The sequence below is a fragment of the Meleagris gallopavo genome, chromosome 8, assembly GCF_000146605.3.
Source record: "Meleagris gallopavo isolate NT-WF06-2002-E0010 breed Aviagen turkey brand Nicholas breeding stock chromosome 8, Turkey_5.1, whole genome shotgun sequence".
NCBI lineage: Eukaryota > Metazoa > Chordata > Aves > Galliformes > Phasianidae > Meleagris > Meleagris gallopavo.
The window spans coordinates 19,549,126-19,575,944 of record NC_015018.2 but is presented as its reverse complement, the minus strand read 5'-3'; the positions used below and the strand labels follow the sequence as shown (position 1 = coordinate 19,575,944).

General features: G+C 35.7%; 1 protein-coding gene across 2 annotated transcripts in view; it reads left to right on the top strand.

The window, feature by feature from the left end:
• Positions 1–26,819, top strand: part of PLCE1 (phospholipase C epsilon 1) — a 125,658-nt gene that overhangs the window by 29,409 nt on the left and 69,430 nt on the right. For both annotated transcript variants that reach the window (XM_031554450.1, XM_031554449.1), the window contains exon 2: positions 11,766–12,051. In XM_031554450.1, coding sequence (XP_031410310.1) covers positions 11,766–12,051 — 286 coding nt within the window. The remainder of the gene's footprint in view (positions 1–11,765; positions 12,052–26,819) is intronic.

Below are 26,819 nucleotides of genomic sequence, written 5' to 3'. Positions count from 1 at the left end.
GTAACAGTTTTTAAACACTGTGTCTCTACATTGAGGAACTGAGGAACTCCTCAAGGATTTTGAATGCAGTTGCTTTCTACTAGCTCACATATGCATCTAATAAAATTGATATTAGACATTGCTCACATTTACTTTGAGTTTGAGACCTTTTAAAGAAATTTTAAGCAATTCTTTTTTGTCTTTTGGATGCAGCATTATACAATATACAAAAACGGAATAAACTGATGCTGTGAACTTTAACCCCCACCACTGAATATGATTTTACTTTTCGTATCAGAGATACAAAAATGTCATACACTGCTTTCTGAATCAATTACGTAAGTATACATATAATTTAAAAATCACAGTTAAAGCTGGATTTTTTGCAGAAATAGCTCTAGCTACCTTTGGCAAACAGGTAAGCCTTCAGAGAGGAAAGCTGTCTTCAATAACCGTCATTTTTAGGTTTTCTATTTCTTTCTTTGCTTTAAGATGGCATTTCTGATAGATCCGTAAATTTTCTCTTTACTGTGGCTTAGCCCTCACACTTACTACTGCTTTGTGGTTTGCAAACGTGCAACCAAGCTCATCTTCTGAAGTAGTTTAAACAGTTTCACTTGTGTGTGAGTGCAGTTATTTTTAAGTGTATGAGTTCTGTGGAGGCCTGTACTGAAATGGGAAGATTACTTTTAGTAAGGTGCAAACACTTATTTGTGTGGATTTCTTCCTGTGTCTGATGTGTGGTTTTGTTCTTTATTTTACTTTATTTGAAAGGGAAATTTAGACTCACTATCACACATACAGAACAGTTACTGAAAAACAGAAGTGGGAAATGAGCTGCTCAGTTCCCTTTGTGAGCCAAGGGTGGGTAGCATTGTGCCGAATGTTCAGCATTCATTTGTCATCTGTCTTCAATGTGGCTATCACACTGTCAGTGTGCGGGGAATGAAAAGGATGTAAATGATGCTTTTCTGGTTTAAATAATTTAATTAGTTCAGTAATTTATGCCTGCTTTTAAAAAAGCTGTTGAGGATTTATTAAATACATCTTCAGTGGTTTCTGCTAGTATTTCTTCTTGTTTTTCTTCTGCATTTGAGAAGCTCAGAGATCTTATTTAACACACACATCCCATTATAGTTTGGTGTTCCAAAGATGTATAGTGAGAGGTGGAATTAACAATGAAAATGTCTTTCTTGAGCTGAAATTATTAAATCACGGCACATTGAGTATTCAAGCACCTAAGTGATTTTACTATGAGTGATGCCAGCTGTCTTTCTGACAAGTTTTAATTTAGATAATGTACTTAACTACTGTAAAATACTGAAAAGTTAACCTTTGAATCTTTTTCTTCTTTTAAATGCTCTTTACAGAAAATGTAAGAAATTCTACTTGGGCAGAATATATTTGGTTTTAATCAGTAATGGTATCAAAAGTCATTATTATGGTATAAGAAAAGTAGTATTGTTTTGGAGCCAAAAGTATGTGCAGCACTCATGCTTTTGTGTAAAAATCTCAGTAGACAGTTTGGAAAGAAATTCTAGTTTACATGGTCAGGTGTTCAAAGACGTGAGCCACATCAGACTGATAAAACTTTCCAGCAAAAAAAAAAGGAGTGTATTACCTTCATAGTTACTTTTAAAATAAAGTTGAAATACCAATGGTGTTTAAGCACAGTATATTTAGTTTATTTAGCTACTAAGGCAGCAGGTTGTTTGTATACTTTGTTGATATAAACAAGGAGGAAGTAAATAAGCACTCATTTAAAGAAGAAAAAAAGAGCACTGGCTGCAAGAAGAATAAAGCATAGAAAAGCTAATAAGTTTAACTCAGAAAACTAATTTGAGAAGTATAAGAATAGAAAAATTACAATTCAGGCTGAAGAAGCTAATGAAAGAATTTAGCAATTAAATAATAGCTATCAAGAAAGATATATTTTTGTGTATACTTGTGTCAACAGAAATATAAATAGGGATGGATGATCAGAAACTGATACTTCTAGCCTTTTCTGGTTAAGGTTAGAGAAATCACTCTTACTGATAAAAATGTTGTTTCATGTTGCTGAACTGCGAGGCTGTGGTTTGTTTGGTGTCATCCTTTCAGTTCCTCCTTGATCATATTGAGCTTTGAAGTGCTTATGAGCAATCTTTTGAATGTCAGTTAATTGATGTGTGTTTTGTCAGCCTCTGCTTTACATCTGAAGCTGACTGTTCTGATGAGTAGTACCTGCCATGCAAAGTAACAAACACTGTTTTACGGCTCCTTCTGTGTAGGTCTCAGGATTCCTGGGAGTGGAGATGCGGGGGTAGATTTGTGCCCCTTCTGTATCACACAGTTTCTGTTTTCATCCAGATCTGAGAGGTTAATTTTTAGGATCTTTGTCTGAACTTGTTCCATATTAATGTACTGCAGTGAAAAATACTGAAAACTACTGAAGTCATTATTGTTTCTTGAAGATCATCAGAGTTTAATCACTCTGTGAGATAACAGCTGCCCATGAGAAGATAAATTTATCTTTAATGTTTATGCCTTTACTCTTAAGGAGATGATCCTGAGACCATCCTTCCTTTGGTAATGACTTTCTAAACAATTAGTAATGTTGTCTTAATGAATTTCAGTATTGTTAACAGCAGCCAAGGTTTATCTAAAGCGAAAATGACAACTTGTTAGAAATTTGGTCCAAGATGTATTGATTTAAGTAAAACCAATTCTCAAATATACTTGGGTTAAAACTGCACCATTTTCTTGTGATCAAGAATGAAAATATTTCACTGCTATGGCATTGATGACATACCAGAACCGAAAGGGGGTGGCTGATACAGCTTCTAATAAATGCTGTGTTCAAGGTTTGCACTTTTGTTAAAGTCATTTCTGCTACTTGAAATGATCTCATTCTTGACAGGATGCAATTCATAAGAAATATTGGCTGGTGAGGCAATGCGTATTCATTCAATGGCAATTGAAGCCGCAGAAAGTTCACAGAACATCAGTTAATGAATATTTAATATTTGAGCACATCTGTGCTCGTTCACTGTTGGAAACCTTCCAGCTGCCATCAGCACTGCTCCCTGCATTACCAGGATGAACTCATCTCTTTCCATGTGTGTCATCTGCTCTTCTGTGCTGCACTGCCTGGTTGCAGCTCACTGCGTAAAATTTAATACACAGCAAAATTGCTGCTGAGTAAGTGAGCGTTATTGCCCAATGGCATGGTACTGTGTCCTGTGCTCTCACCTGAAGGTCTACAATTTCTTAGTCACTGAAGAGAGAAATAGTTTGAAAAGCCTTAGAGGACAGACATTGCAACAAGGGTGTGCATGTGACAGTTGCTGGGCTGGTGAATGAAGGAAATGGGCCACTGCAGTGTTTCATCTAAATTGTGAGAACTGGAAGCTCATACAAAAAAGCAAAGGAAGGCATCTCTTCCTCTGTAACACTTGTCACTGTTAGAAAAACAGGATTCTGTCCTTTGCCATGAGTAAATTAGAACTTGCTGTGAATATGCTGGAGTGAGCATTGATTCCTATGATGGAGGTCAGTCTGAAGGCCATTATTCCTCTCCTGTGATATTTTCATTCTTTCCTTCAGAAGAATAAAGAGACTTCTGTAGACACTGCTGCCCTCACCTGCTCTGTCAGCCATACATGCTTTGCCTGGGGAGGGCATTTCCTTTTGGCTCAGTAGATCTGTCCCAGTCTTTCTACTGTTCTCAGAGCTGTTCCTGGTTTTCTTCTTTTTAGTCTCCCAGACAAATATGAACAATGCATGTGAGCTACACCACTCTGAACACACCTGAGTCACCCTATGTAGAGCAATGCATTTATCAAATGCTGGGCAATATAGTTGTGTTACTGACTGCTGTGTGTATAAGACCTTTGAGTGAGGTTGTCTTTTTTGTCTTTTTTTTCCCCCTTCTGGATGAGACAACAGTATTCCCAGTATGATATGAGATACTTTTCAGATTGTACCATCGCACTGTATGCCAGACATTTTTTCAGATACAAAACAGCATTTCAGCAGTCCAGAGATATTTTAAGGAATTTTTCCATTACGAAAATTAGCATCTCAGCAGTCAAGATACTCTGTTTAGGCACCATGTGAAAAAGCATAGAGATAGCAAGATATGAAAAAGTTAAGATGTAGAGAATACTGTTAACTCCTAATGTTCTGAACAGTTCAGTGCGCAAGCACATGTATTTCCCTGAAGGGTGAAATTCAAATGCATTTCCAAAACTGTTGAGTATGAAGAAGTGTCATGATATGTAAGGCTCTTAAAAATCATTAAAAAAAACAAATCTGAGATGGTTGTTAATAGTTTAAGAATGTTGCCTGCTAGAAAGGGATGGACTGTGAAATTCTGGGATAAGATTTGTGGGAATTATTGAGCTTGATCCCAACTCGCACAGCTGTAATTGCTTCTACAGGGCTTTTCTGCATTTGCTGCAGTACATCTAGGAAGAAACCCTGGAACAATGTGTCATAACAAATGGGAAATCAAAGCAGCTTGGGATAGTTAATGAATCTCATCCAACAGTGATAGGCTGTATAATCTACTGGAGCTCCTAGATGACTTTTTTGTCGTCATCCAAAACATCTTGAATAGTGAGTTGAAAGTGGAATTTAGTTGATTACAGTTTTTATCTTTTGCCTTATCTGTCTTGTACAATGCCAGAGCTGTGTGAGGTGTGTACCCAAAAATTTGATCAGCTCTTCTAATGAGTGCTTGTTTGGTCACAAGCCATAGTGCCAGCAAGAAGGTACTGCATAAGCAGTCTAAATGTTTAACTTTCACTCTGAACACTGAAAAATAACTAATTAAAAAAGCAGCTCAAATTAGTTCAATCTCAAACGTGTTTCTGAAAGCATCCTATGGTGGCTGATATGAATGAGATCAATGAGTAGTACTGTCGTCGTTTCATTGTTCACAGCAATGAAACATCAGCATCTTTGTCAAACACAGTAACGCTCTTTAGCTCTGAAGTGGCTGTGTATCTGGGATATGGAGCCCTTACATATATTTTTTTGAGAATGTAAGTACATGATAGAGAGAAATACAGATACATATACTATTCTGGACAAAATGGATTGTAATAGAAAATGCGCTGAGTATTAAATATATTTTTTCATCTTTGATAATTTAATCAGCAGCTTCATATTCTAGACAATCTACTAACAACAGATTTCATCCTTCCTGTAAGTCAGAAAAGCACACTTACTAAAGCTGTAGCACCCTCATCGTTTTTCTCCCATGAAAGTCAGGTGAGGATGCTCAGTCTTTTGATATTTCCCAGTGCAGAATATTGGCAGTGATACACATTTTAACTCAGTGTCTCCTGCTTTTACTTTCTTTACATTTGAATAACTTTGTAACTGGAATCATTTGACCATCTCTCTATTATATGTAATAGCACAAACTGTGCCTAAACAGGCACATGGTGTAAAATTGTCCAAAGTATAAACTCACCATTTTGTTCACTGAAAAAAATATTTGCCTCTCTATGCAATTTTGCCAAAGATTGGACCTTTTGCAGAGGAAATTTATAATGAATTATATTATAGATGTTCATTAATTTGCATTTGCATGTGGAATATTTGCTTTTAGATGCCCTTGATCTACATTTTCTTATAAACTAAATAAAACACATTTTGCAATTTTATTTGGTGACTTTAACAGTAAGAATGGAAAATATGATAAAATATTTTGTCCTGTAACTTTTATTTATTTTTTATTTTTATTTTATTATTGTTATTATTATTTGCCCTTGGCATTGCAAATATCTGTCCACACCTAATCTGATTCTTTGCTGTCTTCTTAACCAAATCTTATGGTAAAAATGTATCTGCAGAAGTGCCTGAGCATTAGGAAAGCACAGAGAGGAAATTGATGAAGGAAGCATAGTAACTAGATTCTTTCTTACTGGAAGCAAAATAAGCATTAGCAAGTAGGTATGCCCAGAAACAGGATCTCTTGTGAACACAGTGCTGAGAAAGGAGTAATTAGTCTTGAGTTATCTTAGGTCAGAGAGCTGCAGCACTTTTCCAGAGCTGGCCTACAGAGTGCCAGCCTTGTGTCTTTGTACCTGTATTTTATACAAACAAGATCATTGTAAATGAAATGTAGAGAACTGATTGCATAGAATGGTGTGATTCATTTCTAGTTATGCATAGCAGAGAACATTTTTGAAAGCATGACTTTGAGGAAAAACGTCAGCAATGATTCTGTATTGGCTTAGAAGTCTGTATGAGTTGGCACGATCTGACTTTACATCCCAAATCAATGGCAGACCTTTCTTTCATCAGTGTTTCTTCAGCTCTGACAGCTGTCAGTTTGATCACCTGTGAAAATCAAGTCATTAACGACTTAGCATTGTACTGTATGGAGAGTAATGTGAGTAATGATCTGAAAGTGAGGTAGATCATGGGATGCATATAAAAATAATTTTGTTCAAAATGGCTTTTGTAGCTGCAAGAAATGTTCCTTAGGCTATGGCCTCACTCTTTTTTAGACAGAATAATCTTGAATGGTATATTGAGGTTAATGGGGTGAGTGCTTTTGCAGGTAAGAATGTCAGGAAAAGTAATTTATTAATGAAAATTTCATTAGGAAATTTCCCAATTAAAACAAAAGCATATTTCAAAAGGTGATGATAGTGAGAAAGAGCAGTGATCTTGAGACACTGTGGGCTAATCAATGTGGGTATAGTCATAACCTGAATGAGGTAAGTGTTGGAATACCTAAGATTCTTCAGAAAATGATCAGACCATCAGCATCGCCCTTTCTGAACTTCAGTAAATAAATGCAGCAGAGTGTAATGTTGACATGCAATTTTGGAAGACATAAAACTGAAGTATCAACCAAGTGCATTAATGCCTCTTTTTTTTTTTTATATCCTGAACAAATTCTCATTCTAGTAATCATATTTATTTCTTTCAGCCACTCTTCCCTCCACCCAGTTTCACTTTGTGTTCTTTTCTTTCTGACCCAAATGGTTTTTTTTCACAGCAGATTGCTATCTGCTATAGAGTCCTGCTGTTGTAGAATAAACACATATAAAAGCTTATAGGATTGTCCTTGGACGTGGAATAGTTTTCTTCTGAAAACCCTGCCATTCCAAAATGAAAAATCCCTGTCAGAATTCATTCATTTTGATGATTTTTTTTTCTAGGAACAGAAGGAATTTTAAAAGAGCAGCTATTCCTATGTTACTAATTCTGTTTAGGCTCTCCTGCTCTGTAAGGAGAGTAAATGTCTCTGGAGGAGACATTTAAATGATCTTTCAGCTGTGCTGTAGTGTACCATTCTGGTTTGCAGGTGTTTAAAATGTCTTTACAAGCATATAGTAAAAGAAGGAATCGTGTTGCAGGAATGCTGCACAAGGACTGTAGGCAGCCCTTCCATCCATTCTGTAGGTAAAGTACTTTAAGTGTAAGTCTTCAGTACGCGGCCAAGAAGTCGGATCTTGGGAGCATAGTTCTATCCAAACGTATACATATCTCTTCCATTTCAGTGCTTCATTTTGGTCATTCCAGATATATTGATGAATGTTTTTTAGAAAGACTTTGCATGGGTACATATCAGAAACAATGCGATGAGCTGTTAAGCCCCTCCTTAGAGGACCATTTTCTATTATTTCTTTGTAGCATCATAGCAGTAAGCGTAATTTTCCATGTCTGTTCTTTATGCTGAGCTTTTTGGACAAACATATTCTTGATTGCAATGATAAAGTTAGATAAATTCAGCCTGTTTTCTAATACATGGAAATGTTAATTCCAGTTTCTGGAGTTCATATGAGCAGCTGCTAGATGTTTGTCAAACTGATTACATGCACCTGAGGTTCTAGGCTAAGAACCTGAGGCAGAAACAAATGCAAAAAGAAAAATAGCAAAAACATTAAAATAAACAGGAAAAGATACGTATAACTTTAAGTAAGAAATCACAGCAATTATTTTTGTGAGCTTCTACATTCAATATTTCCAGTACAGCAGTATGCATGGGGGAGTATCTGTATTAAACTGTAAGGCTAAGAATGTTTGTGGTATTTAGGTTTCTGCTACTTTTATGTAGTAAACCTACAGCAGTATGTGGAGAAAAGGAGGTAACAATTTGCAATTGCAGTGATGATTATTCAGAAGAAAAGAATGTAAGAGAAAAAAACGTCAAGGCCAGCATTAAGTTCCTTGTTCTTATAGTTACTTTTGAAAAGTATCTTAACAAAATATGTCTGCTCTCACTGTAAAGAAATGTTATTGCCTGAAGGTTATCAATAAGTTAGCTTGCAGATACCATTTTAAATTACTGGAAGCAAAACTGAGTTTTCTTAAAGTAAAATTCTGATGATTTATTAGCTACATTATTAACATCTGAAAGTTCAGATCCTATGTTTCCATTTATTTTCCAAATATGGACTTGTTTGTAAGCCAAAGAGATGGAGCTCTGCTTGAATTTAATTCTTATTTTAAAGCTAGTTTTCCTTTTTGAGTTGGAGGGCTTGTTTTTCTTCTGTATTCTTGTGGAAAATTTCATGCGGCAAGTAATTTTTGTGTGCTTTTTACTCATCACTGAAATCTCTTTTTAAGCTTTAAAGACAGAAGAAAGTAAACATTTATCAAAGCCACAATATACTTTCATTGGAATACTGCTATAGTAGTATTATCTGTTGTAGCACATCCATTTAAAAAGTACTGTGTAGTATCAAGAAAAAAGAAAAAGTGTTAGCATGTATTGCTTTTATTTTTTGAAGTAAATCGTGAGATGTTATGGTCACATACTAATGTTATCATTTACATACGTGATCATTAAAGAGGTACAGAGAAGAAAGTTCATCCTTAAACTCTTTCCTGTAATTAAGTCGGTTCTCTACTCTGCACTATCTAAAAGTATGTTTTTTAAATAAAAGAAACTTGAAGTATGTTTAACAATACACTTTAATACTAGACTCTATCTTCAGTTGCTTGTGAATTACAGCTTGACGTAAAGTATGTAAGGTATGGTGGCCTCAGACTGCAGATGGCTTTGAAATCTTTAATTCAATACAGAAGGCACAAGTGATCCAGGAACAATGCACCCATTGCAGGAGGGTGTTTTTGAGGAGTGGCTGTCAGTTTAATGCTGCATTTTCCTCTTTTTGATTTGTGTTCATTGTTAATTAAGGTAATCACTCTTCAGTAGAGAAAATAAGTGATACAGGTCAATATAACTGTATCTGGCAGGGTGAGCCCTAAGTCCTGGTTTAAAATCAACTTTGTCTCCTGCGCAAAATTATGCTTCCCCATTGTCTGGTGCAACCTCACTGAAAGATGATTTTCTCTATCAGCTACCTGAGGATAAATACATATAGGATAGAGTAGAATAGTTCTGTCGGAAGGGACCTGCAAGGATCATTCAGTCCAACTGCCTGACCACTTCTGGGCTAACCAAATGTTGCAGTATATTAGTGAGGGCTTTTTCCAAATGCCACCTATCTATCCTATTCTGATGGTTTTTGTTCATTTGATGGCAGATAAGTTTTGTAACCTTGTCTGTTTGTTGCAGTTTTGCATGCAGAGCTTTGACCCGTCAAAACAGACACTATTTGAAAATGTTACATGAAGCGCAGAGTCTTTGGAGACAGCTAGTGCCCTGAAGTCTACTTTTATACAATAGAGATTAACACCATTATTCTATGTGTAATCTCTCCAGCAAAACACTGTCGCCTATTTCTGTCAACAAATGGTTTCTTTGCTTTGGCAGCTGAAAGAAATTTCAGTTGTGTAGGCAACAAAACATGCCTTTATAAGTTGCAGAACCCAATTTTAAAAATATTTTGGAAGGTAACTGTGGTTTTGAAAAGTTAAATTATTTTCATAAACTAAATATTTTTTTAAAACAAGCTAAAAAGACTGATTTCGTCTACTATATGTGACATGCTCATGATCTGTGTATAAGTCCAGCGGTGCACCTTGTGGAAAGCTGTGTCAGTTGGTGTCAATGGCCATAACAGATGGCCATGCCACAGTGCCCTGCAGACACTCACCATTTACCAGTGGGTTTTCTTTCTGAATAAAAGAGGAAGTGTGTGACGTCCTTTCTGAGAGCCAAAAAGTTCCCAAAACATGCTATATTTCCAGTGGAATTGAGTTATATAAGTCATAGGCACCATGCAAAATACATATTTTTTAATTTTTGTTAATAAATATCAGTTCTCTTTTTGAAATCATTGATTTAAATCAGTAGTTAATAAATTACTACATTTGAACAAAAGTCACCGTTGTCCCCAAGAAGTTGCTAATAAAAAACATTAAAGCCAAGATGAGACAAGTACTTTATGACTTTTATTTCATTTCTTGTTTATGACATAAAAAACCCAAAAACTTCCCAAGTTTTGGATTTAATAGTGTTTTGTAGAGGGTCCTTGTGGAAGGTGGGCAGTTGACCCCCCACCTAATGGCAGGGACACACAAGTATATGATGAAAATGCATTCGTAGAGATCTGTGTGCTGGGGACTGCTCACCTCCCCTTTTTCTGGGCTTGGGTCTGTCTCCCTTGGATAATGGGTGCTGCTGACATACAGCATGGCCAGACTGTGCAAACAGTGTCTCAGCATTTAACCAAGCTCGTGTATGCTTGCAGTGTAGAACTGGATGTGCTTCCTGCCATGCCAGTGGTTATCTGGATTTTCTTTATATGAGGGGAAGAGTAGCAAAAAAAGGCCATGAACCACAAGAAGCAGTCATTGTACCATCAATTTACTTCCTTTGCACATTTAAGAAGTAAAGACACAAAAAGCATATATTTTGATTTCCTACAGTAATAACAAATTGGCTGTGAAAGTAACTATCTTAGACAAAACCAACTTATTTAATAACACTGATATCATGTAGGATGTCAGTTATATGCATATACTCTGAGTGTCTGGGGAAAAAAACTCTGAAATCAATTTTCTTGGCTTTTGTCAAAGTAAGATATAATGACTCTTTCCTATGTTAATTTTTTAGTTTAGTAGTTTTCACTATGCAATTATAAATCACAGAAGTTGAAACAAATTTATTAATGTTAATAAGTCAACATAAAAGAATGCAAAGAATCAAGTCTCTCCTTGTATACTAAATGAGAAGATTTCTTCCAGATTCTTGCTTTGATCATTAGACTCTTAAATAAGCAAACATTACTTAGTTGCTAAGCCACAGACTGAAGTTCATTAGTGTGTTAGCACAAATATTGGAAAAATAGTACTAAACCAATATTAGATAGAGAACCTGTGCGTAGGCTGGAAGTAATGCAATGAACATGACACCAGAACATTTTGAATGATTGCTCACAGTGATTAAAACCATTTCTGTTTACAAAAACCCGCCCTACTCGGCAAGAAAAAGTGCAACCCCTGAGTGGATCTGTTTTTCTGCTACTGATATCTGTAAAGCTTTACTGAAAATACAGGATATTTAATAGCCTTATAAATACTTTTGTGTGTACTATTTATTTTAAATATTGACCAGATGTACTGCTCTTTTTGTCTATTCATGATCGTTAGAAACAGTTTTCAGTAGAATGCTGTTAACTGTAGATTTAAAGCCACAGTGCCATCTTATTTAAATAGCCTGTGTAGAAAACCAATTCAAAATCTCTGTAAGTTAGTTCGAGATTCTTAGGTACTTTAGGTTTAATGCATAAATGTAGCATTGAACATAGCACCCTCTTATAGAGGCTGTTGATCTTTACATCAACTCATGCTAGTTTGGATTTTTTTTTGATATTTGGTTTATTATCCTAAGCAAACGGACTAACTTCATCCTTTTTCATTTCTCATAGATTCTCAATACCGTGAGGGAAGAAGGAGCAGAAGACGTCTTTGAATTCTTTCCTCATCTTTTGAGAAAACTCCCAGCCTTACATACAGCCTGTATATGCAAAGGTGATGATTTATGTGTAAAACCATGTGCAACAGGTGCTTGCTCTCAGTACCGTGCCACTTTACAGAGGACTGCGCTCTCTAACTATATAACTGGTGCTTTACTAGAAGCAACTACATCATTAGGAGCAAGAAGTGGTCTTCTAAATATCTTCGGAGGATCAGCTGGAAGAACAATGCTTAAAGGTAGTAAAGATTTAACATTTGAACCTTGACCATTTTAAGTGCGGGGAGTATTGCAAAGTATTATATTCTATGCTTTATATATATATTTATATATATTTTATATATCATAAAAAATTCTTCCATGTTCTCAAAGGTCTTTATTTGCAATTCATTCTGTCATAATAACTAGTTTATTTTACTTTATTATTGGTTTAATAAAAGTAAAAATGCCTCCAAAATGGAGAAGAGTATTACAGAACAGACATGTTTTCAACGTTTTTCTTTTTGTAACATTCTTGTATGAAGATAATGCTGAAGCCACTCTTTTTAGGGTTCTCCTTTCTATTATATTTCTTGGTTAAGTGGAGCTCCTGTCCATCATATGGTTTGGTTCAGGACTCAGTTCATTTTGTTATTATTATGCAGCTAGTTGCCAGCAGAGAACCGTCTGACAAGTACATACATTTGATTACTAATTTACTGTTGATCTTCCCCTGGATTCCTCATTTTTTTAGGATCTGATCATTCTGAATAATGGGGGTATTTTCTATGTGGATAATACGTATTTATGATGGATGCCGCATATTAACGTTGCATGCTGATGGTCTTAGTATCAAGTAAGGTTACCATTCTGTCATTTAATGCGGTCAGTTTATGAAGTTAAACTAGAAAAAATGCATGCTTGGTGTGAATTCATTGCATTGCAACAGGATTTTTGTACAGAACAGTAATTGCCTTTTAAATTAATTTCTAATTAATGTCTAGGATATTTTCATTCCAGACTACTGTATGCATTTGGAGATTTATCATCATGCTATCTTGTAATAAAAGGAACTAATATCTCAGTTATATAACTAGAACTGAAGCATGTGGATGTATACCCCAGAGTTTTACAAGAAAATGACAAAATCACTAGAGGATTCTAATATAGTTCCTTAATGCAGATACTGACATCATTTTCATAGGCAGATAGTGATATAATTTGTATTCAGATCAGGTTATCAAACTTGCATCCCAGTGTGTGACCCTTTCTAGTTTTAAATAGTCTCTCTTCAGGTAAATCAAATGAGAAGAAGTGCCTATGGTGGTAGAAGGACAGGTGCAGATGACATCTGAGTGAATTTCAGCAGTATGTGGAGCCACATGACTAGGCTTTACATATATTCTGAGAGTCGGAGGTATGTATAGTGCAATGTCCTATTCTGATAGGGTTTTTCATTTCCTTGTGCCTGGTAAGCCCAACTGGTGACTGTTACCCTAAGCCTGAGGCAACAGTTTTTAGAGTTTGAGGTAGTACCTGCACATGTGCATTGTGAACCAAGAGACTTTGCACTGGTTTGGGGATCTCTACAGTGTGTTATTGGTGTATGCTAGTGTTGATGTTCATGCAGATTCTTCAAAGCATTATTTTAATCTGTCCAGCACCCTCTCTTACTCCTGGATTTAACCTCAGGTTTAGATGAGATTAGCTTCTGGGTAAAAAGTATCAGTTGATAACAGATCTGTTGCCAATTGCATTGTGGGATTTATGTAAAATGCAGCATGTCATCTGACCAATTCACTTTGTGGTTGAAAAGCAAATAATTGTATTAGCTCTGGTGTTGTTTAGTAGTGAAGAAATGTCCTTCAACTGGTGGTTCACTGCTCTCCAGAAATGGTTCAGACTTGCGCATTTGTCACCTTGCTTTCTTAGACAAGCTGGCAGTACATCTAAGTTATTTGTCACATGTTGCAGAGAGGCCAGGGAGGTGAAAATAAGTATCTGCTTTGGCAGTCAGAGGTTGTGAGTGCCCAGGAAGTTGTTTCATTGTAGTGCGCTGCCCTGAATTACTAGCAGCAGCAGAAAATAAGCTTTGTATCTTTCTAGCTTGTACTTCTTCATGTCAGCTAGCCTGTTGAAGAAAGGAGGGAAGACTGCTCTCATCTTGTTTTTACTGTTTTGATCAGAAATAGCAGATGTTTCTTGTAACTGTGTTTCACAAGCTATGACAAGAAAGGACAGATTTTCAACTGTTGCGTGAGAGTGAAGTCTTAGAGTTCTTCTTTTAAACTTGTACTTGAGAAAGAATTTAAAATTTAGGAAGATGCCTTGGTACAATTGAAACTCCAAGTATAAGGTCCCAGATAGAAGTATAGCAGATCACTGATTTGTTTCTTTCAGAAAGACAAATTACAGACATGTCTGGTTTGTGCAGCATAGAGCAGCATGGAGACACTTGACCTCTTGCTGACTCATTGTGACCCAAACTGAAGTGCTCTCATGATGCAGGGAAATACCCTACAGTAATTTATCTGAGAACACTATAAGCAGCTGCAGCTAATAGTCTTCCAAAACATTAACTTTCCTGGTATTGGCAGTAGATGAGATAGTGGTAGCTTAAGCATCATGACACTATGCCTCACTGTCGAGAGGTAGGCAACCATATTAATGATTTGAACTAAGTAAAAGAAACCATTAGCAAGTGAAAATTTAAACACCAATAGCACTATCCTAGGTGGAAATATAATGTGTTACAAAAGCAAAGGATTCTATGCAACATTTTAGTATCTCCAGAAGTAATTTGTGATGTTATATTAGCATAAATACAACTTGTTGGACTATCTAGTTTCTTTTCTGCCATACAGAAATTTGAACTCAAACTTAGAATCATAGAATACTAGAATTATTTGAGCTGGAACAGACCCTTGAAGGTCATCTAGTCTAACTCCCTTGCAATGAACAGGGACACCCACACCACAGCTCAATCACGTTGCTCAGAGCCCTATCCAGCTTGACCTTGAGTGTCTCTTCTTGAGCCCTCACTTCTCCAGGCTGAACAGTCTGAGCTCTCTCAGCCTGTCCTCACAGGGGAGGTGTTCCATCTCTTGGATCATTTTTCAGGCCCTCCTCTGGATATGCTCTAATGTTTCTCTTGCTTTGTTCTATAAACACTGCAGTACTTAAAGTTGTTGCAAATAAATGCTGAATTAAGTGATTAATTATTATGAAGTAATTAAGATGTTTTTGTGGTGAATCCAGTTTGATAGCTATTTTACCATGGGAAAAACTAGTTACGTAAATGTGCTACTGAAGACTTGACAAATACTCTTGCATATTGGAGTAAAAGCCTACATATCAGACACTCTGAACTGACAGAAAGTGGCAGTTCTAGGTTCAGACTTCATCACTCCTCTTTTCTCCTGGGCTCTTATTCCTAGAAACTGATTTCATTTCAAAAAAATCCTGGAAGAAAAGGACAGAGGCAAACTCATCTTGCGCTACTATTGTCAAGTACTTCATCTTGTCAAATTATTTCCTGCATTTGAAATCTCTGAATTGCCCTAGGTATTTGTATGTATATAATGTACTTAAGTTCAATGTATTTATAGGACTTCAGTAAAAATGTCTACTTGTAACATAAGCAAAATTCTTTTGTGTTAAAAATATGCTGTGATTAATATTTTAGTTTTTAATGCCTGTATATATTCTCTTGCATTTCACTTAAACATATTATTCCTAGGTAATTCTAATCTTACTTTTTAAGATACTTAGAACTAGAAGAGTTCCATATGTCTTACTAAAAAATTACTAGTGACAAATGATTTTGAAGAAAAACGTGTTTTAGTAATGTATTTGAAACAAGATTTAGTTTAAATTATTTATCTTTCAAGTAAAAAAAAAAAATACAGGCTTCAGATTATTGGCTTTCTAAAATTTCTTTTTGCTTTTAAAATTAAATATAATAAAGATGAGTGGAAACTCTCATTGAAGGTCCTTTAAACTCTTTCTTTTCTCTGTACAGTAAGAACAATTCTAGCTTGTTCTGATCACCAGTGCACCAATACAGGGGAGGAGGAAGTTTTTCTGGTAAAGACATAAACCATTTAGAGATTACCTCACAGATCTTTAACATTAGTTCAATCTGAAAGCTGTAGAACGCTAATGCCCATGGGATGAAGAGTGGGTGGACTCTTGAGTTCCACACGCAGACTTCCAAATGTGCCAGACCTCCAAACCAGAACTCCAAGTCACGTGAATCTGGGAATGAGAGTCTTTAAGAAGGGGTGTAGGGCCTGCTCTGTAGCAGAGCAGCAGGGCTGGAAGCGCTGCTCTCAGCTGGCTCCCTGCTGAGGGGCTGCGGCTCAGGTCCTGCTGGCCCAGGGGCATTCTGAGTGTGGGCTGTCGGGAACCACCAAGGCCTGCAGTTCCCACAGCTGGTCAGTGAAGTTCACATCCTTGTCAGTGTCTTTGTTACAATAGAGAACATAATTTTCACTTGCAACTACTGAAGACATTCCAGCTGCACTGTTTTAGTGTCTGTATGTAATTCAAAATTTCTGGTTAGTAAGAAATTTTGGGAATGTCTTTCAATACAATTTGGATTGAAACCAGATTTCTTTCCCTAGAAAGGAAATCCTGCTTCTCAGCCTGTTCTGTTTCATGCAAATTAATTGTTATAAAAGTTTATTTGTAGTTGTTTGAGCCAGAATTTTCACTGGAATGGGATTAAAGGATATAGTTATTGTTGCAGTTCACGTGTTGTTTTTTTAAAGATAAAATGAAAAAGGTGTTGTGGGTTTTTTTCCTTCTTTTTTATTCATAAATAAGAAACTAGCATATGTGAAAATGTTCTTGCTTTATATCCAACACCTGTCTGCAGTCACTAGAAACGAAACTTGTACCCTTCTTTCCCCTTTCCCTCCATTAGAGGGTAACTTTGTACATATCCCTTACTGCTCTTTTTGAGATTCCAGAGCAAGGTCACCCATAGACAACAATTTTTGACCAAGAGCAGTAGAAAACTGAATTGTTGTTTATATACAGGCAGGCTATATTGATCTTAAGAAAGGTGCCTCTATTGGGTTTAAATGGCAAGATTTTGGTAGTGGAGGGGACACGGTAGGCACAAAGAATTAAACTCTGCCAGCATTGCTCTTCTCATATCTGTCTTTCTGGGCATTGTAATATATATTGCCGCAAGATGGAAAGATACAGGCAGTATGTACATTGAAGAAGTTAACTAATGTAAGTAGCCTGAGTAAAAAAAAACACAATTATTTTAATGTGTACAATGGTTTCTTTGGACAGAACAGGTAATGTGCACGTTGTGCTGGAAGTGCAAGTTTGTGTAAATCTAGATATCCTAACTAATGCATAGAGCTAAACAGTTTGCAAACAACTGAATTTAGGATATTTTTTTGTATAGATTTTTGTTCCATTCATATTATTTGGCAGTTTGATGCACAGTCCTTTAAATTCTGCAGGTGAATCTCTGCTTCCAGCAGTACTTCTGTTGATAGGCTATAGCTGCTGTTCCCACCAGAAGAGAATTTAAATATATAGCATGGGTCTGCTCCTGTTGTGAGAGCTGTGCTGTGAGGAAGGAGATGCAGTACGTACTGATGCATCTGTGATGATGGACAAGTGATAAAGAAGACTGATAGGTAGGGCAGCAATTATAATTTTAAAATCACATTTTTAAAATGAAGACTAATTAGTATTCAGAAAAAAGAATAATTAAATGGGATTCTAAGTGCAGATAGTTAATCCCTAAACTACTTATTATTGTTTATTATTTTAAAAGTCTGAACATTTGTTTGAATGGGCCTTGTAAAAGTAATTTCCATGGGAACTTTTGAAGTGTAGACTGGAACTTTTTGGTTTGTTTATGTTAGCATGTCAATCAGAAGCGAAGAAAACCCCAAGGACCTCAAGCCTCAAGATGACTTTGGAGTCATCTGTAAAGATTCCATTGAAGTTTTGTTTCTAGGAAACAAGTCAGAACAGAATCAACAATTGTAGGATAATGCCTTTTTATTTATAACCAGATTTATTTATTTTTTTAATAATTCTAAAGTACATTGTATAGTTTTCTTCTTAGAACCAAAATTATTCTGATTCTTTTCTGTAGATTTACGGATAGTCACTGTTATAGTTAGTGGAAAATTCTCTAATATTGACCCTATTGCAATGAGAAAGATTTAATTGGATGGTTATTTTTATAGGGAAATAGCATTAATAAAATTGATATTTACAAATGAAATCAATTTTGAATTCCTGTACTGTATGCCCATAATAGTCCTTACACTATCATATTTAATATGAATTCTTCAGAAATCTAAGTGCACTGGTTTTCAACCAGAAGTTGGAAATAATCCTACATTGCTGTTCTTCTGATTCAAAAAAGTATGCTGGTGTTGTCAGTGAGAAAACAGTGGTACACTGGCTGTGTTCCCTGATAGTTCCTCCAGTAAAGGTTTTTCAGACAAGACATATATTAATTGTATAAACAAAGTGACTCTAAGTGTAATACTTGCATTCCAGGTCTGCACAGATCACTCCCTCCAACTTCCTGGGGAAATGGAGAAAGGTTTCTAGTGGCAGTGTATTGTTTTTCAACCTTGTGTACTCTTGCAAATTTCATAGCTAATTTTTCACTGATGTAGTCCTGCTGCTTGTGAAAGTGATGTAAACTGTGTGTAGACAAGGCTAAGGTCAGAATGAAGAAAAGTCATAAAAATGTGGGAGTGTGAGACATGGATGGCTACTTGAATCAAGGCATAGTTTGGGTGCCCATGTAGCTTGCCAGCCTAAGGACAGCCTCCAAGTCTGTTGTCTTTCTAAGTCCCACAGTCTGTAATTTCTTTACAGTTAATTGCTCTTCTGGAAGCCTCGGGAAGGTTTTCTTCTTCTTTGCCTCTCAAAGAAACTTCTCTGGATCTTTGCCTAAGTCATAGCCCTTTGTCTTGCTGCAGCCAGCGCTGCTGGTTTTATTGGAGGCTGCAGCTCGGAGCACAGCAGAGCTGTGAAGGCAGGGCATTCGCTAATAAAGAAATACATGCCGCTGTTCTTTTAATGCTTCGGCTGAAGTTTCCTAAAACAAAACTAACTCAGTTTATTACTTTTGGCCTGTTTAAACAACACTGATATAAATATAACTTGTGCAAAAGTTTGGGTGTAGGCTCTTATTTCTTAATATATTTAAGGACAAAAATCCAGCAGAATTAAAATGGCTTTTGTTTATAACTCCACTGTCAAAATCAAATGCTTTTAGTCTTAGCAGGATGCACGCTACTCCTTAATTTGTAAACTTCCTTCCATTCGAGTCCCAGTGTTACAGCTTTTATCTGGGGAGGTGGGTAACCTGACCTTTTAGCGAGCGAGCCAAATGCATGTCTTCTTCATGGCTTACACAAGGCACGTCAGTTATGCATTTTGCCACAGTTTGTAGCTTTAAACTGAGCAGCTGTTGCCTGACTGTTAGTTTGGACAAGTGCAGCGCGCAGGCTTTGGACGGTGTTGGAAGTACCTGCTCTGCTGGCATTTTAGGAGGAATCTGAGATTCAATGGAGGACACTTTTGCTGGTAAGATTTACATTTCTCTGGCCTGTAATACAAGGCTTTGATTATACTTAAGGTTGTTAAAAAAAAAAAAAAGATAGTTTTATTTCCAGAGTCAGAAGTGAATTAGGTGGACATTTTCTAATCTCATGTTGGATCTATATTGTCTACATTTAATAACAGTGCTTTAAGGACACTTAGAACTATTGCTACATGGAAAACGAAGTAGGGATTTAATATAAACAATATGAAATAAAAATGCCTCTCAGTTTTAAGTGTGTATTTTATATTTCAGTTTGTTTGAAATGGAATGTAATATCAGTGTTTGTAAGTAGTTTAGGTATACTTCGCATTTATTTGGTTCACATTGCAACTATTTCAGTATCAACTTATGGCATGTGACATTCCTTTGTTTCGTGTTCTATAAAAGTGAGTGACTCTTGCAAAAAGTGCTGGAGTATATATGGATGTATATATAGTATAAATATGAATGTCAGATATAATCAAATTTTTAAGAATACTAGAAACAGGAAATGTTGTTTTTTGCATTTCATGAATGACTCAAGTTTTACAGGTTAGTAACATATTTTTGCATGTAAATCCACTCTTGATTTTTATTTCCTTTTGCAACTCTTGCTCTTTTTTCTTCATTATGTATGTATACTGAGTGTATACATACCAGTAACCAGTCGGTGTTTTGTGGATTCTTGAGGCAGATTATCTCCTTTCTGAATGACATGAAGGCATAGCAGCATATAAAAAGCCTTTTGCTACTGACTGCCCATAAACACCTATATTCACATATGTGAAGCTGTCGTGTATAACTTGAATGAATGACAATAGCATTTTACTCTGTATAAGGAATGTCTTATGTGCTAACCCTCCTCTTTTCCTAAACTGACTGTGAGATAACGGCTATGACAAACATTTGCCATCCAAAGAGGTGGTATCTCGTTGCAATAGAAAGATTGTATTGTTGTCAACACCTTCATTTTAACTTCAGTGATTTAGAAAGCGCAAGGGAAAAAAATAAAACTCTCGAAGCCTTTTTTGGTTGATTTATAATATTTTGGTTTTGATTTGGGGTAGAAAAATGCATGCATTTTCTAGAAAATAAGCCAAGATGAGAGTTTTTTGCAAGTGCATAGATTGTTTGGGTTTTGTTTAAGGGACTTCATATTGACAACATTTTCTAACGTTTAAATATGTTTTTTAGAAATAGTTATTGTGTATAAAAATGTATTAATAGGCATTTTAATAATTCTGAAAAAGTAAATTACTAGTGATAGTTATCAATAGTGAATTGAAAGTATTTTGCTTACAAAATAGCAAAACAGTAATAAAAGAATTGGAAATATAATATGAAGCTAAAAGAATCTTTAAATATTTATTGTGAATTCTTTTAAGGGCTTTACACAATTGTACAGCAATTAAATATTTTTATTTTAAATTGCCATGGAGTGGGTACAACAGGTTTTATGCATTCTTGCAGGGTTCTTTATGAAATTGAGTGTTCATATCTTTTAGAAGAGGAATAGATCTGATGCTGCTACATTAGGTTCCCCCTGCCAACCCCAATCACCCTTTCAATCTTCCTTTTGTCTGCTGTATTGGAATAAAGCAGAGGCACATGCCTTTTGACTTCATGGAGAAGGGGTCTTTTTGAAACTCTTATTCACTGGGGAAAAAAAAGAAGTCTTAGTCTGATAAAAAATTGAAGTTTTGAATGCCTTTTACTGCGTTACTGTTCTATTTAGGAAAGATTTCATCTGAAGTTGTGCACTTGTCTTTACTTCTTCAGAATTAAGTTGCAAAGCTCTGCAAAAAAATTGAACAAAAATTTCTTTAACGTGAAGATTTATTTGCAACAGTGGAGTAGTTATTGAACTGTTGTAAGTATGTACAGTCTTCTCTGTAAATTCTTGTGAGAATTTTAAAAATAAATACTCTTTTACTGGCTTTTCAAAAGTTGAAGAATTCAAATTGGTGACATTGTCTTTGGACTCTGATCCTGAAAATAACTATGTCTAAAGCCATCATCTATGTGGGTATTATATAACTGCACTTTGGTTCTGTATTTGTAGGTATTAATGTGATTTCATTCTATCTCTAGCTATGGAACTGCAGCCACAGGAACTGCATTGAAAATTTTACTAATCTCAGGAGGGCATCACATGGCAAACACACAACTTTATTTTCACATACTTCATCATCCAGTGCCCTGTAGGCTATTATGGCACGAACGGTTCCAAGTAAGAAACCAGCACAGTAACTAATGTGAAGTCTAAGTGATCAAGAAATGTTTAGAATGGTCAGAAAATAATGATTTTGCTTCAGTTTCTGGTTATTTAACTTATTATTTCATAATAATTACCTGTGGTTTTGTGTCAGTGTAGGCACATACTTAATTGAGGACAATGCAATTAATATCTTATGAATTTACTTGTGGTATCATACATTAAAGCACTGTGAAATAATTTTGTTACTATTTAAATTTAATAATATTTTAAGAGAGAAAATGAACACTAAAAATAGCATTTTCATCTAGGTTTCAAATTGTTGTAATATCCTATTTTGTTAGTTCTATGATGTAGAAAAGATCATTTTAAAACACAGTACTCTTTTACTTCATAGGTAAATGAGTTGTACAGTAAGACTTACTAAAAACTGTCAATTTAATCAAACATTAATCAAAAATTATGGCCTTAAATTCAATTTCTAAAAAAAAAAATCAATATTTGCGTAGTTTGGAAATTCACATTTATTTTAATGAGAACAAAATTGCTCTTCTTCTATTACTTCTGAATGAAGAAATGGAAACTGCAGCCACTTAATAGATGGTAAAATATGATCAGTATTATATTATTTCTCAATGACAAAATAAGTATTGGAGTCATGAATGTAAGAAGCTTCTGCTTCTACTGTTCAAAAAATAACCTCGGACTTTGTCAGAGTGGAAGGACTAGTGAAAAATGGCAAAAAACCACGTGTTGATTACAGTGCCCCACACACTTTCTGTTGGTTAATTATGGTGTATTTTGGTAACGTGTTTGCTTTTTTTTACTGGAGGGCACAAAATAAGAAGAAGAAAAACCATGCAGTGGTGTTCTGACAGTTGATGACCAATCTTGAGCACTTTCTTCAAAGAACATGGCTCTAAGATGGTGTGGATGCCCCATCCCTGGAATCACTCACAGCTAGGCAAGATAGGGCTCTGGGCAACCTGAGCTAGTGAGAGGTGTCTCTATCCAGCAGAGATTGGAACTGTCTTTAAGATCCTTTCAAAACCAAACCTTTCTATGATTCCACAATTCCTTAGAATATGGAACAGCTGAAAGGAATTCAACTCAGAGCTGAAAAAAGAGCAAAGTTACAGAAAATGTTGTTAGTGGAGAAAGACTGAAAACAAAATGGGTTTGCTCTATGGAGGAAGTACTGGAGTTGCATGATAATCTCCTGCTACTGTAAGGAGGAAGTAAGCAGACTATCCCTTTTGTCTATTGGGAATGAGACAAAAAAAGAAGAATCTCAACTGCAAATAACAAGTATCATTTTAGAAAGGAGATTTGGTGGAGGAGGGAGTCCCATCAAATTTAAGGACTTCTCCACATAGATGGCACTTGAAGAAAATGGGTTTAGGTAGTTTTGGCTGGCAAAACCACCAAGACAGATGTGGCAAAGGTTGTGAAAACAGATGTGCATGGACTGAATACAGAGGGACTCATTTCAGAAAGATCTTACATGAAAGAAAAGGCTTGTGGAGAGAAAAAAATAAATAAATTGGTCACTGAGTGGATGATGGCACAGCAGACTATAAGATAGGAGGGCTGTAGGAGCATGATATGGAAAATAAGGCAATTCATAAATTCTAAAGGCTATAGAGATACCTCTAGTTATGGTCAAACAACCTTTATAAAATGTCATATGTTTTAACCCAGTAACCTCTGTTTTAATCTCAGCAGTTGGTAGACAGTGTTCATGCAAAGCCTTTGGAGAAACACTTAGAACAAACCATCCACATGCATAGCTTTTTGCAGTGGTCATTGATGTTCACAGTCATAGGGATATGACTTGTTTCTCATTTGAGCTTGTCTGTCATCAAGTACAAACTGTTTATTCTTGTTATGCTTTTTGCTGTTGAATTAAAGACTTTAAAAACTGATATGTTTTCCCTGCTGGAAATGCTTATATTTATAGAACAGTCAAAGAACCTCTCAGTTCTCATTTAGTGCACTAAAGCTTTGCACTTCTGATCTAAGTCTTTCCCTTCTACTCATACAGCTCAGCCCTAGAACAATTTTATAGTTCTTTTGTGCATGCTCTGTGGCTTGTTCACATCTTTACAAGACAGAAGAGATACTGTGTTATTGGTGTCATCAGTGGTTTGTAGAGAAGGAGCTCTCTTTACCATCTCCTTTTTTGCCATCTGAAAAAAGAATGAAAATGAGGGATTTTGGTTTTTGTTTCTTAGTGTTGTAGTTAGTCTAACCCTCTGCTCAGAGCAAGACTGCGGCATTTTGTGAACAATGTCGTTGACAAAGTTTTCATGTTAGGCAAGGCTGACAAACACCTTTTCCAGTACAATCTGCTAAAAGCTAGTGACAAATACACAATTCATGAAGTAAAACTTAAGTAAATCTTGTGACTGTTTGGCAGAGATTTGGTGTAGTAGGTGGAAAAAATCCCATGGGGGGGGAAAAAAAAAGAATAAATAATTTTGTTTTTACTGGTAATAATAGTGTAATCTATATAATTATGCTCCATTTGCTTGAAGTTAATTTTGTATAACGATATCCCTTCTAATTCGGCTTTTATTAATTCCCAGTAACACGAGCTAAACAAACAAAAATACAAAATCATTGCTTGTAGCCTAGCTGAATTGGAGCTCACTACTAAATCCATAAAAAAGATTTCTTGGATAAGTATCATTTGAATCTTTCATATATAAGGTAGGAAGAAATAGGTAATACTGCGGAAAGCCATACATGTTGAAATCTGTGTTATGAAGTCAAGGTTTGCTTAATGCTTTGTGTAGTCTATTGTTTTCACTCTCAGCTTCGAAAAGTGTGCCGGCTTTTTCCCTGCAGTTTGCTGTATTTCACTAATCTTTCCATGTCTTAAACTTCTGAGTCATCAAGCACATTTGGCCAAATCAGGCAAGCTCATTCACTGTAGTTGAGGAAAGAAACAAAATCTCAGCTCTGACATCTCAGCAGTTCTTGTGATTGTACTGAGTACTTTTCGTTGAGCTACGCTGTAATTTTGCTGTCTCAGGACTAGAGATTCTTTCCTGGACTTCACAGTTTGTTAAGCACACTGACATTTCCATTGGGATAGATGCATACTTTAGAAGTAGTAGTTAGCTTTTGAGGAAATCTGTCACAGTTGCTCAGATCTGGGCCCACGCCAGATACTCTATGACTCTAGAAGTCAACGATTCAGTTGTGTTGTTACTGATTTTCCTAATAAATTTGCAGATCAAATGTATGTACTCTTATGTAGCTCTATAAGTAACTCAGCTGAACAATTTAATTAAATTTACTGGATCCGAATGTAGAGAGGCAATATCCAAAAGACTTAACTCACGGTTCATGTGCCGGTCTCTGATATGAGTGCACTATATGAATGAATGCATCTACTGAAGTATATTTGGAGCAACTGAGAATCTTGTGCATATTTTATTGATTGCTCTAATCTACATGAATTTGAGTATTTCATTCAATGGAAATGTTTTAAGTTCATTAACAGTTTAGGTATGTTTACTATGTTGCTAATGTATTTGCTTTCCAGTACTTTTATGGATAATTTTTAAATGCTTTAGTTTGTTAATACTGCCATACTTTTCAGTTACTGAGATTTAATTTTTCATATAGGAGTTGCAAAAGCTTCAGTATTTTCTGACAAGTTTAATTTTAGATTGCAGCACTGTATTCCATGGAAGTTCAAAGTTGCTCTTCTATTTCCTGACATATGTGTAGTAGGTGAATTTTGCTTTTGACAGTAGTAATTTATGTATGTATTTATGTAGGTTACCTGCACATGAGCAGTGCTTTTTTTTTTTTGACCTTTTTCTTTTTTTCTGAGAATATTGACAAGGAAGACATTTTACTAGCTTACCAAGAAGTACAGAAAGATTTTTTTAAAGAGCTTAAGATACATGCATGTTCATGCCAAATGCTATTCTGAAATAAAATAACTAGGATTTCTTGGAATCTATTTTTTTGATTCGGGAAAATATTTTTATTTACTTGTTTGGAATACTAATTAATTCCCCTGAAGTATTTTAAATATATGCTGAGGGCTTTAATTTTATACAGAATGCAAGCAATTTCACAAATAGAGAAATCATCTTGACTAGTTATATATTCACAAATAATGATACATTTTCTTAATGTATGTTATCTTCTCATTTCTACACTTATTGGCTGTACAGTCAAGAATCGTTTTTGGTGTGATTAATAGTCTTTTTGTGATAGGTGTGTATGTTGAACATAAGAATCTGTTGCTAGCACACATGTAAGTGACTAGAATTAGAGTATTAACAGTAGGGGTTTACAGCATGAGGAAAACATTGATAAGGTGCTATCTTGGCCCTGTCATTTGGTAGCAAAATAGCCAGTGACATCAGCGGAGTCAGGATTTCACGCAGTACATTTTTATGTTTGAGTTAATAAAATTTTAAGAATTATTCCTCCCTCTGTGTCATCTCAGGATTGATTTCATTGCATCTAACCATCCCTGACAAAAGTCAGTCTAGGCTAGATTAAATTACTTTAAATCAAGATTTGATTGTTACAACTTCTCCTTGTCATTTGTTTTATGGCAAATATCTGTCAGACTTATGGTTGGTGATGTCTGTGTAGTGTCTACTTTCTGAGCTCATGTCAGAAGTTACTGTCAACCCAACTATGCTCCTTCTTATACATAATTTTACAGTTAACACTAAATTCTCTGTTGCCTGTAGTAAAATTTGTGAGTCCATGTCTGCACTACACTGCTGTTGTGGTTCATACTGGAATGATGAGGTCACAGATATGGCCACAGAAACGAAGTGTCCTTGCATTTCATGGGCTCTCTGTTCAGTGGGAGGGTCCTGAACACAGGTTTTGCTGATTTTAATTTCTCTCTTTCATTTTAAAATGTCTCCGAGGATCCTTTAAAGTGGGCTTCCAGGACAAGTCTTGGTGATTCTAGAAGGCTTGCTAAGAATAGCTTGCTGGCCAGTACTTTCTTAGAACACAGACAGACATGATATAACACCACATACATGACTTACTGTGATGGGAAGTTGTGAAATGATGCTAATCCTTCATAAATTAATGCACTCATTATTGTTAGCTTCCCATCATCTTGCTTATACAGGAAACCAAACCTGCTAAGAATGCCTGCTGTTAAAACTCATTTGAAAGTTTTCTGGTAATTGACTTAATTAAATGTTTGCAGTGAAACATGCTTCCTACAGTTATTA